Raw genomic sequence first — 16,183 nt, forward strand, 5'->3', positions numbered from 1 at the left:
TACCTGTCCCACAGGTGTGATGTTCGGGCATCTGGGCATCTTTCTTTTGGTGTTTTTCAGAGTCAGTAGAAAGGCCTCTCTAGTGTCCTTAGTTTTCATAACTGTCACCTTAATTAATTGCCTATCGTCTGTAAGCTGTTAGTGTCTTAACGACCGTTCCACAGGTGCATGTTCATTAATTGTTTATGGTTCATTGAACAAGCATGGAAAACAGTGTTTAAAGCCTTTACAATGAAGATCTGAGGAAGTTATTTGACTTTTACGAATTATCTTTGAAAGACAGGGTCCTGAAAAATAGATTTTTTTGTTGTTGTTGCTGAGTTTATAATACAGATAGACTGTTGTCCTGTCACGCCGAGCCCAGACACCGATTGTGTCTCATAGCGGATCCTGCTGGGATAGACACTGGGCATCATATCACTCCCTGCTGTTTAGGTGCCAATGGACTCATGTTTTGTTTCTCAGCACAGAACATAATTGCTGCCTCTCAAAATAAGCAGTAATTAACCAATAGTGAATGTGACAATCTGTTTACAGGGGCAGTGGAACAGCTCTTTTCATGTGTTTTAGTCTATCAGTACTAACTCACTGTTATGGCTCTGTTACTACTATCCTATAGTTATGGAGAAAATACTGAGTATTATGTTTCCTTATCAGAAGATGCCCTGTAAAGGTCCGAACATCCATCTCTCTCTCTCTCTCCATCGTTCTCTCTCTCTCCTCTCAGGTCGACCATCCTGCAGCAGCAGTTTAACAGGGTGGGTCGTGTGGAGCATGGCTCGGTGGCACTGCCAGGTATCATCCGCTCCGGGTCCATCGGTGGCCCTGACAACACCTTCAACATGGGCACCATGCCCTCTGCCCAGCAGCAGATCACCACAGGGCAGATGCACAGAGGACACATGCCCCCGCTGGTGAGCATGCCCGCTGGCACCCATACCAATGTCACACAGTAGGAGCAGTGATGTGCAGACAACCTTGCTTACACCATCACTAACTACGATCTTTGTCTGTTTAAAATGTGTGTGTGTTGTCAGAGCTTGGCCCAGCAGGCCCTGATGGGGACCATTAACACCAGTATGCAGGCAGTGCAGCAGGCCCAGGCTGATCTGGGGGAGGTAGTTAACCTGCCTCCTCTGGGACAGGACATGGTGAGTTCCCTCCTCCATTCACTGGACGAATCCCCCTTCACACAACACAGCCACAAAATTACACCATTCAATACTGCTCCACTTCTCCCACACGTTGAACCTTTTAGTCCACGCAGCCTGGTCAGTAAAGATTGATTCACGCTTTTTTTGTGTGTTTTTGGAAAATATATTTTTGTATCCCATTAAATGTATTCTTTTAAAGTTGCAAGTGTGCCATTTTTCCTCTAGATGTGCTTAGCTAAGCATACTGTAGAGAAGGGCTGAGTTTGTTCGTCTTTTTGAACTCCCATGTTTCACGTGTAATTAGGTGGTGGAAATTGACTGTAAATATGAATTATGTACTTTAAAGCTGGAAACCGGTTGTGAAGAAGCCCTAGTCCTGATTTAAAAAAAATATATATTATATATATATATATATATATATATGAGCTGAAAATCCCCCACTGTGATGAAAGCCAATACCCGTCCTTCTCCCTTTCCTGAAAGGCGTCCAGAGTTTGGGTTCAAAACAAAGTGGATGAGTCCAAACATGAAATCCACTCTCAAGTAGATGCCATAACTGCTGGAACAGCATCTGTGGTCAATCTTACTGCAGGTGAGTGCCCAAGAGTTTCCTTACTGATATCTGGAACCATGTACTCATGTAGAGTTTTCTGTTATATCTGCATGAGAATCCTTGTTTATGAAAGGCCTCTAGACTTAGCTCGAAAATGCCCTCTTAAAAATAACAGCCGCTTATCTTCAAGGGCAAAACCCACAGGGATAGAATCAAAACACACATTTTCCAAGTCGATCTGGAACGACTAGGGAGGAGGGGTCTGAGTTCCCTTTAGATAATGGAGAATTTCCCATTTACCCTAATAATTATTTCCATTGATGAATAAATAGTGAGCGTGTTGTCCTGAAGCTTAACTAGCTGACAGCCTCTCCATGCTGTCCTCTCCTCTCCCTGCCTCCTGTCTGGAGCTGTGCCATGTTGCTCCACATTGCTCCCTGCCAGCCTTTCAATAGGTTTTAATCTATCCCAGCCATCTGTTGAATGGCACTGAGGCTCCCTGTTATCATCCAATAGAAACTTTTACCTGTCCACAAATGACTATCACTTCTCGCTCTCGCTCCCTCTGTGTGTGTGTGCGTTTATCTCCACAATACCATATCCAATGTGTTTTCATTATGATGATGGTGACACTGATGTGTGTGTTATTATGGCACCACTCAGGTTGCTGCTTGTGGTTTGGGCTGAGAGAGTGGCAGAGCAGAAGGTATAACAAAGGGTTAACGAGGACTGTCTCTTTTCCCTAGGTGACCCTACAGACACAGACTACACGGCGGTTGGCTGTGCCATCACCACCATCTCCTCCAACCTGACAGAGATGTCTAGGGGGGTGAAGCTGCTGGCAGCACTGGTGGAGGACAAGGTGGACAGCGGGCAGAACCTGATGGGAGCTGCCAGGACCCTGACAGGGGCCGTCTCTGACCTGCTCAGGTCTGTGGAGCCTGCAGCTGGAGAGGTACAGACACAAAACGGCATTGTTCTACCAATCACATCTGCTCTATTCTCCGAATTACAATGATTACAGAGAGATTGAGACGTACTGCATGTGGACTCCCTTTTAACAAAGACACTTGTGTGTTTCTTTTAGTATGTTTCCGAAAACGATAATGATGTGTTTTGTAGAAATTATCACTGGGAGCTGGTGATGTGAACTGTATCTGAGAGCAGCGGAGTGCTGTGATTGTGCTGTGGTGCCGCGGTGGGGTCAGTGTTGTGAATGTGGTGATGTCACCCCCTCCCATGCAGCCCAGACAGACGGTGCTGACTGCAGCAGGAAGCATAGGCCAGGCCAGCGGGGACCTGCTGCATCATATGGGGGAGGGCGAGACCGACGAGAGGTTCCAGGTTGGACTGGACTTTCCTCGCTATTTCTATAGTAACTGCTGCAAAACAGGAAAACACACATGTGTTTGAAGCCTGTTTAAAGCTTCACACACACTTATGTAACGGTATCAGGCTTTGTTTTCTTTAGCTATTGTAATTGAATGGACAGCAAAAAGTCTGCTCAGCTCTGCTGTGAGTCAGTGAGTGACATTGATGAATGTGTTTCAGGACATTCTAATGAGCCTGGCCAAAGCGGTGGCCAACGCAGCTGCCATGATGGTCCTCAAGGCCAAGAATGTGGCCCAGATGGCAGAGGACACAGTGTTGCAGAACCGAGTGATTGCAGCTGCTACTCGGTGTGCCCTTTCCACCTCACAGCTGGTGGCCTGCACCAAGGTACTGCCCTGACTGACTGCCACACCCCTGTCCCTGTCTCCTGTAGACATAAAGGACAGCTCAGGGCAAGAACTGAGATAAGAGAAGAGCTGGCTTACTGAAATTAAATGGCTGTTTGTTTGTTCTATCGCTAAATTTCTAGTACAGAGTAGCGTATGCTAAGTTAGTTTTGTCAACAATAACATTATCATTCTTGTACACACCAAAATGAGTCCACTAGCATCTCTGAATGTGTTGTTTAATTTTGAGTGGCCAGTCGAGACTGATTGTGGACTGTTCGTCCAGGTGGTGAGCCCCACAATCAGTTCCCCGGTGTGCCAGGAGCAGCTGGTTGAGGCAGGGAAGCTGGTGGACCGCTCGGTGGAGAGCTGCGTCAAGGCCTGCCTGTCTGCAACAGACGACAGTGAGCACCTGAAGCAGGTAGGTGCCGCGGCCAACACGGTGAGCCAGGCACTCAGTGACCTGCTGCAGCACGTACGCCACTATGCCAGCTGTGGTGAGCCCATCGGACGCTACGACCAGGCCACAGACACCATCATGACCGTCACCGAGAGCATCTTCACCTCTATGGGAGACGCAGGTGAGCTCTGGGAGAGGAGGGGAGGGGAGAGGCGGATGAAGTTGGGAGGGGAGAGACAGCTAAAGTGGAAGGGGGAGGCGAGTGGTTCAGAACTTTTTGGGAGGTGGGGAGAGAACTTTTCACTCTTGATTAATCTTGCAAGTATTTTCACATTCCTGGCTAGTTTTGGCATTCAGCAGTTTGAGTCTCAAACCATTAGCTAGCTATTATCAAAGGACGCAAGATGTAATAATTATCATTCAAGTAGACAGGACTATGCAGCCTGTTTCTTGTCTTTGATTTTCACTGGGGTTGTTCCTATGTATTTTGACTGAGTGGGACCTAAGATGTTGTCAGGTTAAGGTTTATATTAACTGACCTTCAATACCCTGCTGTTGAAATATTTTCAAAGGCTGAAATGTTTGTTATGGGTTGCCCATGACAAACGAAGAATTCCCAACCCCAGCCAATCCTCAAGGGGTCATAGAAAGCATGTCATCGAAAACCACTACAGAGCTTAAAATCTGCTCTCAATCACATTCAGTGCGGCTTTGAAATGTAACTGAAAACATATGACTTTAAAAAGTTGTATAGGGCTTAACACGCTGACTTTCGTAAAACATCGTAAAATAAAAACTGCAGTAGATCAGCCAAGTATAATTTATTATGAAATATGTCTTTAAAAGTCCCATTTCACTGATAGGGGAAAGAATGTGTCTCTAAGGTTGTAGTCTGTAAAGTACCCTCGATGTCGTGCCTTTGATAGTCTTTTCTCCAGTTATTTCTAGCTGGAGGTGGGTGTTTAGCAGTAACAGTTTTTATAGGCTGACTGGGGGAAATACGGTAGCTTCTGTACAGCACTATAGAGGTTTTATAGTGCTTTTATTCTTCTATTTCCTCACAGAATACACATAAAGACAGATGTATTTTTTATAACCAGTGAGGAAGACAAAAGTAAACTGCTGTGGTACTATCGGTACAATACCAGAAGGTTAAAAGGAAATTGTGTAGTATAGTGTGTGAGGTCCAATGAGGGATCAGTAATCAGTGAGTGTAGTCTAGGCCATGTTTCTGTGTAGATACTGTAGCACAGTCAGGAGATATTGACCCTGGCTCTGTCTCTCTCCTCTCTCTCTCTCTCTCTCTCTCTCTCTCTCTCTCTCTGACCCTGTGTAGGGGAGATGGTGCGTCAGGCCAGGGTGCTGGCTCAGGCCACTTCTGACCTGGTCAATGCCATGAGGTCAGATGCTGAGGCCGAGGTGGACATGGACAACTCTAAGAAGCTCCTGGCTGCAGCCAAACTCCTGGCTGATGCCACGGCCAGGATGGTAGATGCTGCTAAGGTACGGGGACAGGGACAACCACTATGCTAGCCTACTTAGAGTTCTACGATAGATTGTTGTATGCCATTAGTGTGTAAACTGTACAGTATGTCATGTTAATGTATTATCATTAGTGTCATGTCTGCAACTATAACTAGAATTCCACTGCTGTCATTTGTTGGAAAGGAGATTTATAGTATTCATAATGTAGTCTGGGCTGTAGCTTCTCTTTAGAGCTGAAATAATGAAAGTCCAGGACCAATGGTTCTTAATAAGCCCTTGGCGCTGTAGACAAGTATAAATGAGCAGGATATTATCAATGTGAAAATGCCAGGCAAGTGAAACGATGCTTATGCTTTTGCTCTGTGACACATTCATCACAACACTGCTGCCATTACAAAGAGGAAATAGGAATCTTGCACTGGTGGTTTCCTTGGAAACTGTCAGAAAGCAGACAGTGTCTAATGCTGCTCTGCATTTAATGTACGGTCACAGTGTTTGGAAATTGTTCAGAGTGCTACTGAGACATTAAATGTACAGTCAGTGTTGGGAAATGTTCAAAGCACTACTGAGACATGTGGTGTACAGTCACAGTGTTGGGGAAATGTTCAAAGTGCTACTGAGACATGTGGTGTACAGTCACAGTGTTGGGGAAATGTTCAGAGTGCTACTGAGACATGTGGTGTACAGTCACAGTGTTGGGGAAATGTTCAAAGTACTACTGAGACATGTGGTGTACAGTCACAGTGTTGGGGAAATGTTCAAAGTACTACTGAGACATGTGGTGTACAGTCACAGTGTTGGGGAAATGTTCAAAGTGCTACTGAGACATGTGGTGTACAGTCACAGTGTTGGGGAAATGTTCAGAGTGCTACTGAGACATGTGGTGTACAGTCACAGTGTTGGGGAAATGTTCAGAGTGCTACTGAGACATGTGGTGTACAGTCACAGTGTTGGGGAAATGTTCAGAGTACTACTGAGACATGTGGTGTACAGTCACAGTGTTGGGGAAATGTTCAGAGTGCTACTGAGACTATGAGAGAGGGTTTGATATTCCCTTTGTCACTGCAGAACTACGATTGTAGTTAGTGGTGATTTTGCTTGTTGTGCCTGCCTGCCTGCCTGCCTGCGGGTGTGTGTGTGTGTGTGTGTGTGTGTGTGTGTGTGTGTGTGTGTGTGTGTGTGTGTGTGTGTGTGGTGTGTGTGTGTGTGTGTGTGTGTGTGTGTGTGTGTGTGTGTGTGTGTGTGTGTGTGTGGTGTGTGTGTGTGTGTGTGTGGCGTGCGCATGCGTAAACAGGGAGCTGCAGCTTACCCAGAGAATGAGGACCAGCAGCAGAGGCTGAGAGAGGCAGCAGAGGGGTTACGTGTTGCCACTAATGCTGCAGCTCAGAATGCCATCAAGAAGAAGCTGGTCAACAGGCTGGAGGTGGGTTGGGTGGAGAATGAGAGAATATTCTAACCTTTGTGCTAACTTTGAGTCCCTGTCCAGTTGTAGCTTTGTAGCAATCAACGTTTTCGACTTTACACTACTATGTCCTTTCTCACAAACAAACCCTATAAGTCCATCCAACACCATGACGCACCATTAAAGAGGAGAGTGTGTCAGACACCCCTACATAGATATGTGTGAAGATGCATAGATCCCCCCCCCCAAGCCTTAGGAAAGAGCATTGCAAAAGGCTAAATGAATTAGAATTAATTTGCACAAATGAGGTGTTGTATTTATTCTCTATATTATTTCTGTTCCTGCAGCAAGAGTATGTGAATCCTATTAGTTGTGTGAATTAGTTAATCGTAGTGTAAAGATCTGGGTTTAGCACCTAGTATTAGTAGGCCCCTAAAGACCAGACCCCGCACTGCACTGGAGCTTCCACTGCACACACTAACCGAAGGCTGGAGTCAGTTTGATATCTGATGCATCATTCTCTGTAGCCTGTAATGGTAATGGCTTCCACTCCAAAGAGGAATCAGAGATAATAAAAACCATTTAGAATGTAATGTGTTTAGATTAACTGATCACATACCTTCACCTGCCCATTCATATGGCTGAAATGTCTCCTACTGATCTCCTAAAGCTTTGTATCTCTTTGGGTTTCAACACATTGCCTGTGTGTTGTCCTTACCAGCATGCTCTGCTTTTAAAATAATACAAAATATGTAGTCTGTTTGTAGTTTTATCTGTTTCTGTTTAACCAGAGAGAAATTAAGTCTCTCTCTTTCGCTCTCTTTCTCTCTTCCTCTCTCTATCTCCCTCTTTCTCTCTTTCTCTCTCTTCCTCTCCCTCTTCCTCTTCTCTCCTCTTGAGAGATGAGCCAGACAGGCAGCATTGTGCAATCTGTTTGTTTTCCACAGGACAAAGATAGCATTGTTGTTCAGGTTCTTGTTTCATCCTCCATCCTTCCACCCACTTTTCTCTCACCACTTTCCATTTTGTTGATACTTCAAAGAAAGCAATCTGGGTGTGGATTAATGGCAATACAAAAAGTGTATTGTACAGTGCTTATGTATTGCATGTTGAGAAAATGTTGTCCTTGTCCCAAAATACACTACTGTTCAAAAGTTTGGGGTCACTTAGAAATGTCCTTGTTTTTGAAAGAAAAGCAATTTTTTTGTCCATTAAAATAACGTCAAATTGATCAGAAATACAGTATAGACATTGTTAATGTTGTAAATGACTATTGTCGCTGGAAACGGCTGATTTTTTTTTTTTAATGGAATATCTACGTAGGCGTACAGAGGCCCATTATCAGCAACTGTCACTCCTGTGTTCCAATGGCACGTTGTGTTAGCTAATCCAATTTTATCATTTTAGAAGGCAAATTGATCATTAGAAAACCCTTTTGCAATTATGTTAGATATTCCATAAAAAATCTGCCGTTTCCAGCTATAGTCATTTACAACATTAACAATGTCTTCCCTGTATTTCTGATCAATTTGATGCTATTTTAATGGACAAAAAATGTGCTTTTCTTTCAAAAACAAGGACATTTCTAACCTTTTTGGTCAGTTGTCGATGTCCTCTAAGAAATTCCTAAAGAACTCTTTGGCTTAGTTTGTGACCCCTCATTATGTTTGTTCTATCTGGGAAGCTCAATCTGATACTGTATACAAAGCAGTATTATATACCAGGTAGTTTGAGTCCTGGATGCTGATTCACTGAAAGCCATGGTATATGAGACAAAATACCACAGGTATGATGCAAAATTACTTTTTTACTGTTCTAATTACGTTAGTAAGCAGTTTATAATAGCAATAAGGCACCTCGGGGGTTTGTGGTATGTGGCAAATATATCACGGCTAAGGGCTTTATCCAGGCACTCCACGTTGCGTCGTGCTTAAGAACAGCCCTTAGCCGTGGTATATTGGCCACAAACCCCCGAGGTGCCTTAATTATACCACCCTCATCTATGTCTCTGATGTAAAACACATACCTACAACAATCTCTGTCAATATCTCTCTCTGTTTCTGGAACAGATTGCTGCTAAACAGGCTGCGGCTGCTGCTACTCAGACCATCGCAGCTGCCCAGAACGCTGCTGTGTCCAATAAGAACACTGCCTCTCATCAACAACTAGTACACAGCTGCAAGGTACAGTAATATGGGTAGAGATTGATCCACAGCGAACAGGATCACTGTTAGATCACTCTGGTGAAATACATACAGTATTGAATCGATTACTACATTGGCAGCATTTATATTGCAGGTTTCATTACATTGTTTTAATCAAATGATATGTCTACTTGAAGGCAGTGGCAGACCACGTCCCTCAGCTGGTCCAGGGGATGAGGAGTAGTCAGGCTCAGCCAGAGGAACTCAGTGCCCAACTAGCCCTCATCATGGCCAGCCAGAGCTTCCTACAGCCTGGCAGTAAGATGGTGACGTCTGCAAAGTCAACTGTCCCCACAGTGACGGACCAGGCTGCAGCGATGCAACTTGGTCAATGTGCCAAGAACCTGGCTACCTGCCTAGCTGAGCTACGGACAGCCACCCAAAAGGTAAGTTCTGTACCCAGAGGTGTAGCACACACCCTCACAGCCCCCGCAAGGCGGAGGGGCCCCTGAGCTTTGGGGGCCCCCAACCTCCCCCCGCAAAAAAAAGATATACTTTTAATTTTTATTTTTTATGTTGCGGTTGTGGTCCCCCCGGAGGTTGGGCTCCCCAGATAGTGAACACGTCATAAGCCGTTAATTTTGGGGTGGAATTACAGGAAATTGGCTTTAAAACGAAAACATTTTATCTCAGCCTCATGGCAAAATGTGTCAAATAGCATGAAATTAGGTCAGTGATTCTTGAAAGTCAGAAAAATCGTTGTCCGGTAGGGGGAAATTATTTTTATTGTTGAAAGAAAATGAATTTTGTTGGATTATTTAAGCTTAAAATGTGGAGTACCAGTTTTCTTTATTTTAACTATTTTCTATATTGTAGAATAATAGTGAAGACATCAAAACTATGTAATAGCACATTGTAGTAACCAATCATGTAGTAACCAAAAAAGTGTTAAACAAATCAAAATATATTTTAGATTTTAGATTCTTCAAAGTAGCCACCCTTTGCTTTGATGACAGCTTTGGCATTCTCTCCACCAGCTTCACCTGGAATGCTTTTCCAACAGTCATGAAGGAGTTCCCACATATGCTGAGCACGTGTTGGCTGCTTTTCCTTCACTCTGCGGTCCAACTCATCCCAAACCATCTCAATTGGGTTGAGGTTAGATGATTGTGGAGGCCAGGTCATATTATTTTTGTCCTTTAGTAGTGGTTTCTTTGGCTTTTTTGAGGAATCTCAAATATAAAATATATTTTGATTGAACACTTTTTTGATTACTCGATGATTTCATATGTGTTATTTCATAGTTTTGATGTATTCACTATTATTCTACAATGTAGAAAATAGTAAAAATAAAGAAAAACCCTTGAATGAGTTGGTGTCCAAGCTTTTGACTGGTACTGTGTATTTAGGGGAATTTAAAGGAAAATATTTGTTTAGGACATTTTCTAAATACTTTCAATATCATTAATTTCCATCTCGGCTCTATGCTTGGAAATGCCCTTGTCCGGAGCAAAGGATCCCAAATTCAAACTCTCCAAAAAAGTGTTTAAAATTCTAAAAATAATGGATGTTAACTTAAAAAATCTCATGTAGTTTCTTAAAATAGTCCTCTGTGACTTTAAAGAATATGTTTTTCAAAACTGTGATTCCTAAAAGATGTGTCCGGAGATTGGTCAACTCCGTCAGATTTGTCTAAAATCCTAAATTAATCAGGAATGAGCAGGGTCAGCTCTACCATAAAAGGACCCCTTATTCATGTCCTCATTACATGTAGTGCAACAAGACCACTCATGGTCTGTAAATTTCTCTACTTTTGAGAGATTTAAACAAGCAATATTGGAATCACCATGGTCACAACCATGGTCAACTCCATCTGCCTGATAGATTCAGATAGAATATGAATAATGGTTCAAATATGTTACATTTTATTCGGTTTTAGAGTCATAAAGCAACTGAGGAAAAACTAAATTGCTACTATGTATACCACTTAAAAGAAGAATAAAAATGCAATTTTTGTTTCCGTAAAACATAAACTCCGTCAATGCTGAAAGATCTGATAGAATGGTTCTGTTTTTATTGGGGATTTTCAAATAAATAATTTTCCATATTTTACAAATGTTTATATTAAACTTTTATTTTTATAATTAAAGCACCTCGGGGGTTTGTGGCCAATATACCACGGCTAAGGGCTGTTCTTAAGCATGACGCAACATGGAGTGCCTGGATACAGCCCTTAGCCGTGATATATTTGCCACATACCACAAACCCCCGAGGTGCCTTATTGCTATTAAACTTTTATTTTTAGAGGCAAAAATATGTATGTTTTGAGTATCTGTTGTCAACTCCGTCAGTGGCTTGTCAACTCTCATCAACTCTATTGTTTCAGTCCCTCGGCCTTCAGCTGATGTGGAAACAGTAAGCCGGTTTTACATTTTCAAAAAGTCACAGAAGATGAGGTCTTATCTGCACTATCTGCTATAGATTCTAAGAAATCATTAGGCGCTGACAATCTGGATCCATATTTACTCAAGTGTGCGGCACCTATTATTGCTGGTGTAGTGACGCATATTTTTTATCAAACATTTGTCGTAGGAAAGATTCCTAAATCTTGGAAAACAGCTTTTGTTTTACCACTCCTCAAGGGAGGTGATGGTAGTGAATTGGATAATTATCGGCCCATCTCTAAGCTCTCCTGTTTGGCTAAAATTCTAGAGTCATTGGTGAATAGGCAACTACAATCTTTTTCAACTGTTAACAATACTCTTTCTAGTAATCAATCTGGCTTTAGAACTAAACACAGTACTATTATGGCCACTGTACGTGTTGTAAATGATATTATGTTCTGTTATAATATCCACCCGGCACAGCCAGAAGAGGACTGGCCACCCCTCATAGCCTGGTTCCTCTCTAGGTTTCTTCCCAGGTTTTTGGCCTTTCTAGGGAGTTTTTCCTAGGGAGTTTTTCCTAGCCACCGTGCTTCTTTCACATGCATTGCTTGCTGTTTGGGGTTTTAGGCTGGGTTTCTGTACAGCACTTTGAGATATCAGCTGATGTACGAAGGGCTATATAAATAAATTTGATTTGATTTTGATTTTTACTAATGCCATAGATAATAGAAAGAACTGTGCCGCCTTGTTCATAGATTTATCTAAAGCTTTTGACACTGTAGACCATGCGATACTTTTGGGTAAGCTGTCGTCAATAGGACTGGGATTGGATGCCTGTCGTTGGTTTCATGACTATCTAAAGGATAGAAGTTAGGCTGTTAGAGTTGACGGCATCCAGTCAGAGCCATTGGAGTTGGTTAAAGGGGTCCCACAAGGTTCTATACTTGGTCCATTACTGTTCACTCTCTAGATAAACAATATCGGTGATGAGATAAGAAAGTGTCAAATTCATTTATATGCTGATGACACTGTCATGTACTCTATTGCTTCAACGGCTGACCAAGCATTATCACTATTGGAGACAGATTTTAAGATATTACAAGGGTCTTTTATACAGCTGAAACTTGTTTTAAATGCAAAGAAAACACATTTTATGATTTTTAATAGGTTCAAAAAGTTGGTTGAAAATACCTACGAGCTTAGATGGTTCTCAAATTAATCAGGTCTCTGCATATAAATACTTAGGGATATGGTTGGATGATAAACTGTCTTTTAAAATGCACATTGACGAACTTTGTAAACGGCAAAAAATCAAGCTAGGCTTCCTCTATAGACACAGGACATGTTTGTCCTCTACAAATAGAAGACAAATTGTGCAAGCTACTTTTATGTCTGTTATAGATTATGGGGATATTATTTACATGCATGCTACGGCATCAACATTTAAATCGCTGGATGCTACTTATCATTGCGCACTTACTGTAGGTTTATTGCGGGTGCTAGCTACAGTACTCACCACTGTGTTTTATATCAAAATGTGGGTTAGACTTCGCTGTCCGTGAGACGAGAACAACATGCTCTCGTGTTTGTCTATAAAGCACTTCTGAATAAGCTACCTTCTTATTTATCATCACTCATCAATATTATAATTATAATTCCTAAAACCAGGTCTCAAGCATGGATTACATTTGAGGCCCATGCGATTTCCAAAGAGGTTGGTATGGCTGCCTTTTCCTGTTACACTCCTTGCCTATGGAATAGCCAGCAGACTAAACTTAAACTTGAGTCTCTTGTCCCCCTTGCTAATTTTAAATATTTATTGGAGCATTTTTATTTTTGTATTGCTTGTAACTGTTTCGGGTAATGCAAGTTCTTGTGCTGTTAGTAGAATAACCTATGTGTAAATGTAATCTGTTGCTGTATTTTTTTTTTGTGTTATCTGTGATCGTTTTGTTTGTCTTGTGTAGTTTCTTAGTCATTGTACCTAAACTGTATGTATAAACATGTATACGCAGGGCCCACCTGTAAAAGAGACCTTGGTCTCAGTCTGTGTTCCTTGTTGAAATAAAGGTATAACAAAAACTCCATCACTGATGGCTAATCCCCTTAATGAAGATAATGTTTTTTGTCAATATTTAAAAATATGTATTTTAATCAATGGACAATAATTGTAAAACTGAAATGCATTTTATAGTGTCTGATGGAGTTGACATAAATCCAGTTAGTTGCTTTTTAAGAAGAGGAACGTGATTAAAGAGTTCCTGTACATGGTGGGATAACTTTCAAGAAACCCTGAGCTCTAAATCAGCAACCTTTTCTCTCATCCTCACAGCAAAATGTGTAAAATAGCATGAAATTATGAAAATGTTTCTCTCTGCTCCATGGCAAAAAAATGTATCGTTGTTTTGCGGGGCCCCGCGAAAATGAGCTACACCACTGCCTGTACCCCTCTTTCCACAGCTATTGATAGTCATGTTTTCATACAGGAAGCACAGCTTCTGTTCTCTGTGTGAGAGAGGTTTGTGTATGTGTGCTTCTGCAGGCCCATGAAGCCTGTGGTCCTCTGGAGATAGACTCTGCTCTCAGTGCTGTCCAAACTCTGAGGAGTGAGCTTCAAGATGCCAGGATGGCTGCGCACGATGGGCAGCTCAAACCACTTCCTGGGGAATCGGTCAGTTCATTATAGAATACATTGATTGTTCCAGTCATGCAAAGCAAATCTGCAGATGGGTGAAAATGCATGACTTGGTGCTCCTGTGTTGTCCCTACAGCTAGAGAAGTGTGCCCAGGACCTGGGTAGTACCTCCAAAGCTGTTGGCTCCTCTATGGCCCAGCTGCTGACCTGTGCTGCACAGGGCAATGAACACTACACAGGTAGGAAAGCAAACACAGAGTGCACTGAGAATGATTGAGCAGCACAAGAGGAATGTTCACCTAAACTTATGGCAGACATCATTGAGTGGCTGTGTAGAACGTTTTTTCTGGACTAGACTCATTATTTTCTGTCCTTTTTGTTAGATGTTATTATTTGACATTAGGAACCATTTTAAAAATGTCTCGATCAGCTACAGGGTCTCAGTAAAGCTCTACTCTACCAAGTGGGGTAAGAGAGGTTATAAAGTAGGCAGTAGAAACCCTAACAATCATTCACTTCTACCAATAGATATTCAAGTGTAATTCAATTCTTGATTTAGTGATGATGTTATCACTATTGCCTAAGAGCAAGCAATAAACCCAATGGGTCCTGCTGCACAGCCTGTCATTTTCTTTAGCCTCCATTCTAGCTCCATTTAGTCTCTCAGGAGAATGGATGAAGACAGATTTGAATAGTGTATTCTAACAATGGCTGCTCCCTCCCTCCCTCCCAGGCTGTGCTGCTTCACGCTGGGGCCCAGGGTGCTACTCTCTCCTCATTCATCTTATTTTCACTAGATTCAACATTCCATTAGCAATGGGCTCCACTCGGCTGGATAATGAAATTTGATACAATTTGCTGCGTTCCCTCATCTCAGCTTTGTGTAATAAGTAAAGCCCCAATCTCACATGGTGCCTCGTTCTCCTATCTATCTAATTTGTTTTAACAATAGGGGTGCTTTAGGTTGGGCTCACTGTGCTACTGTTCAGTTACACATTACCAACAACTTGTTCTATTCATTTTGAGCACTAAAGCTGCACCTCTGAATGTGTGTGTGTCTTAATACAGGACATATTTTTTTATTTTATTCTTTTATTTCACCTTTATTTAACCAGGTAGGCAAGTTGAGAACAAGTTCTCATTTACAATTGCGACCTGGCCAAGATAAAGCAAAGCAGTTTGACAACATACAACAACACAGAGTTACACATGGAGTAAAACAAACATACAGTCAATAATACAGTAGAAAAATATGTCTATATACAATGTGAGCAAATGAGGTGAGATAAGGGAGGTAAAGGCAAAAAAAAGGCCATGGTGGCAAAGTAAATACAATATAGCAAGTAAAACACTGGAATGGTAGATTTGTAGTAGAAGAAAGTGCAAAGTAGAAATAGAAATAATGGGTTGCAAAGGAGCAAAATAAATAAAATAAATAAATACAGTAGGGGAAGAGGTAGTAGTTTGGGCTAAATTATAGATGGGCTATGTACAGGTGCAGTGATCTGTGAGCTGCTCTGACAGCTGGTGCTTAAAGCTAGTGAGGGAGATACGTTTTTCCAGTTTCAGAGATTTTTGTATATTTATATGTATTTATTTATATTTAGTGAAGTGATAATGAGATTGAAAGGAAGTGAGATTCAGCTTGCAGTTTGTCTAGTGAATAAATCATGATGCAGCTACCCAGAGTCAGTAGGTTGTTTAGCTGCATCTTAAAGAACAATGATGAGGCACACTGGGATGTTGACACCAGGTTTTCCATCATTATTTCCTGGACTAGCTTTGTTAATCCAACTCCGAGACTTCCACTCACTCCAACACTGTCTGTCTCTGTTGTGTGTAGGAGTGGCTGCCAGGGAGACTGCCCAGGCCTTGAGGACACTGGCCCAGGCAGCCAGAGGTGTCGCTGCCAACACTAAGGAACCCCAGTCTGCGGCGGCCATGTTGGATTCTGCCCAGTACGTCATTCAGGGCTCTGCCATGCTCATCCATGAGGCCCACCAGGCCCTGGTCTCCCCCGGCGACGCAGAGAGTCAGCAGAGGCTAGCACAGGTGAGGAACTCCTGACATGCTGATGTACACATACATGTAATTCAATCATCGCATCCAAACTGCTCGCGTGCGTCAACAAGCATCTGCGTAGCCAGGCGCTAAAATAGAACTTGGTTCTATTTGTGACGCTTGATGTGCTGCAAGTCCCATCTCCTCATTGGTTTTTAGGAACATATACCCACATGGGTGATTGAAAGATGAACTGAAGTCCATACTCCAGTCCAATTGGTGGTAATGCACCTTAACGTTAGTT

The 16,183-nt window shown here is 42.4% G+C and overlaps 1 protein-coding gene across 1 annotated transcript in view; it reads left to right on the forward strand.

Moving 5' to 3' along the window:
* LOC106561152 (talin-2) overlaps positions 1-16,183 on the forward strand; it is a 154,462-nt gene that overhangs the window by 105,044 nt on the left and 33,235 nt on the right. The window contains exons 14-27 of the mRNA XM_045688215.2: positions 728-914; positions 1,038-1,151; positions 1,638-1,746; positions 2,454-2,662; positions 2,953-3,051; positions 3,259-3,426; positions 3,712-4,006; positions 5,162-5,328; positions 6,605-6,733; positions 8,782-8,895; positions 9,054-9,302; positions 13,786-13,914; positions 14,015-14,117; positions 15,722-15,930. Of these exons, the coding sequence (XP_045544171.1) occupies positions 728-914; positions 1,038-1,151; positions 1,638-1,746; positions 2,454-2,662; positions 2,953-3,051; positions 3,259-3,426; positions 3,712-4,006; positions 5,162-5,328; positions 6,605-6,733; positions 8,782-8,895; positions 9,054-9,302; positions 13,786-13,914; positions 14,015-14,117; positions 15,722-15,930 (2,281 nt within the window). The remainder of the gene's footprint in view (positions 1-727; positions 915-1,037; positions 1,152-1,637; positions 1,747-2,453; positions 2,663-2,952; positions 3,052-3,258; positions 3,427-3,711; positions 4,007-5,161; positions 5,329-6,604; positions 6,734-8,781; positions 8,896-9,053; positions 9,303-13,785; positions 13,915-14,014; positions 14,118-15,721; positions 15,931-16,183) is intronic.

This window comes from Salmo salar, chromosome 10 (genome assembly GCF_965601325.2).
Source record: "Salmo salar chromosome 10, fSalSal1, whole genome shotgun sequence".
Classification (NCBI taxonomy): Eukaryota; Metazoa; Chordata; class Actinopteri; order Salmoniformes; family Salmonidae; genus Salmo; species Salmo salar.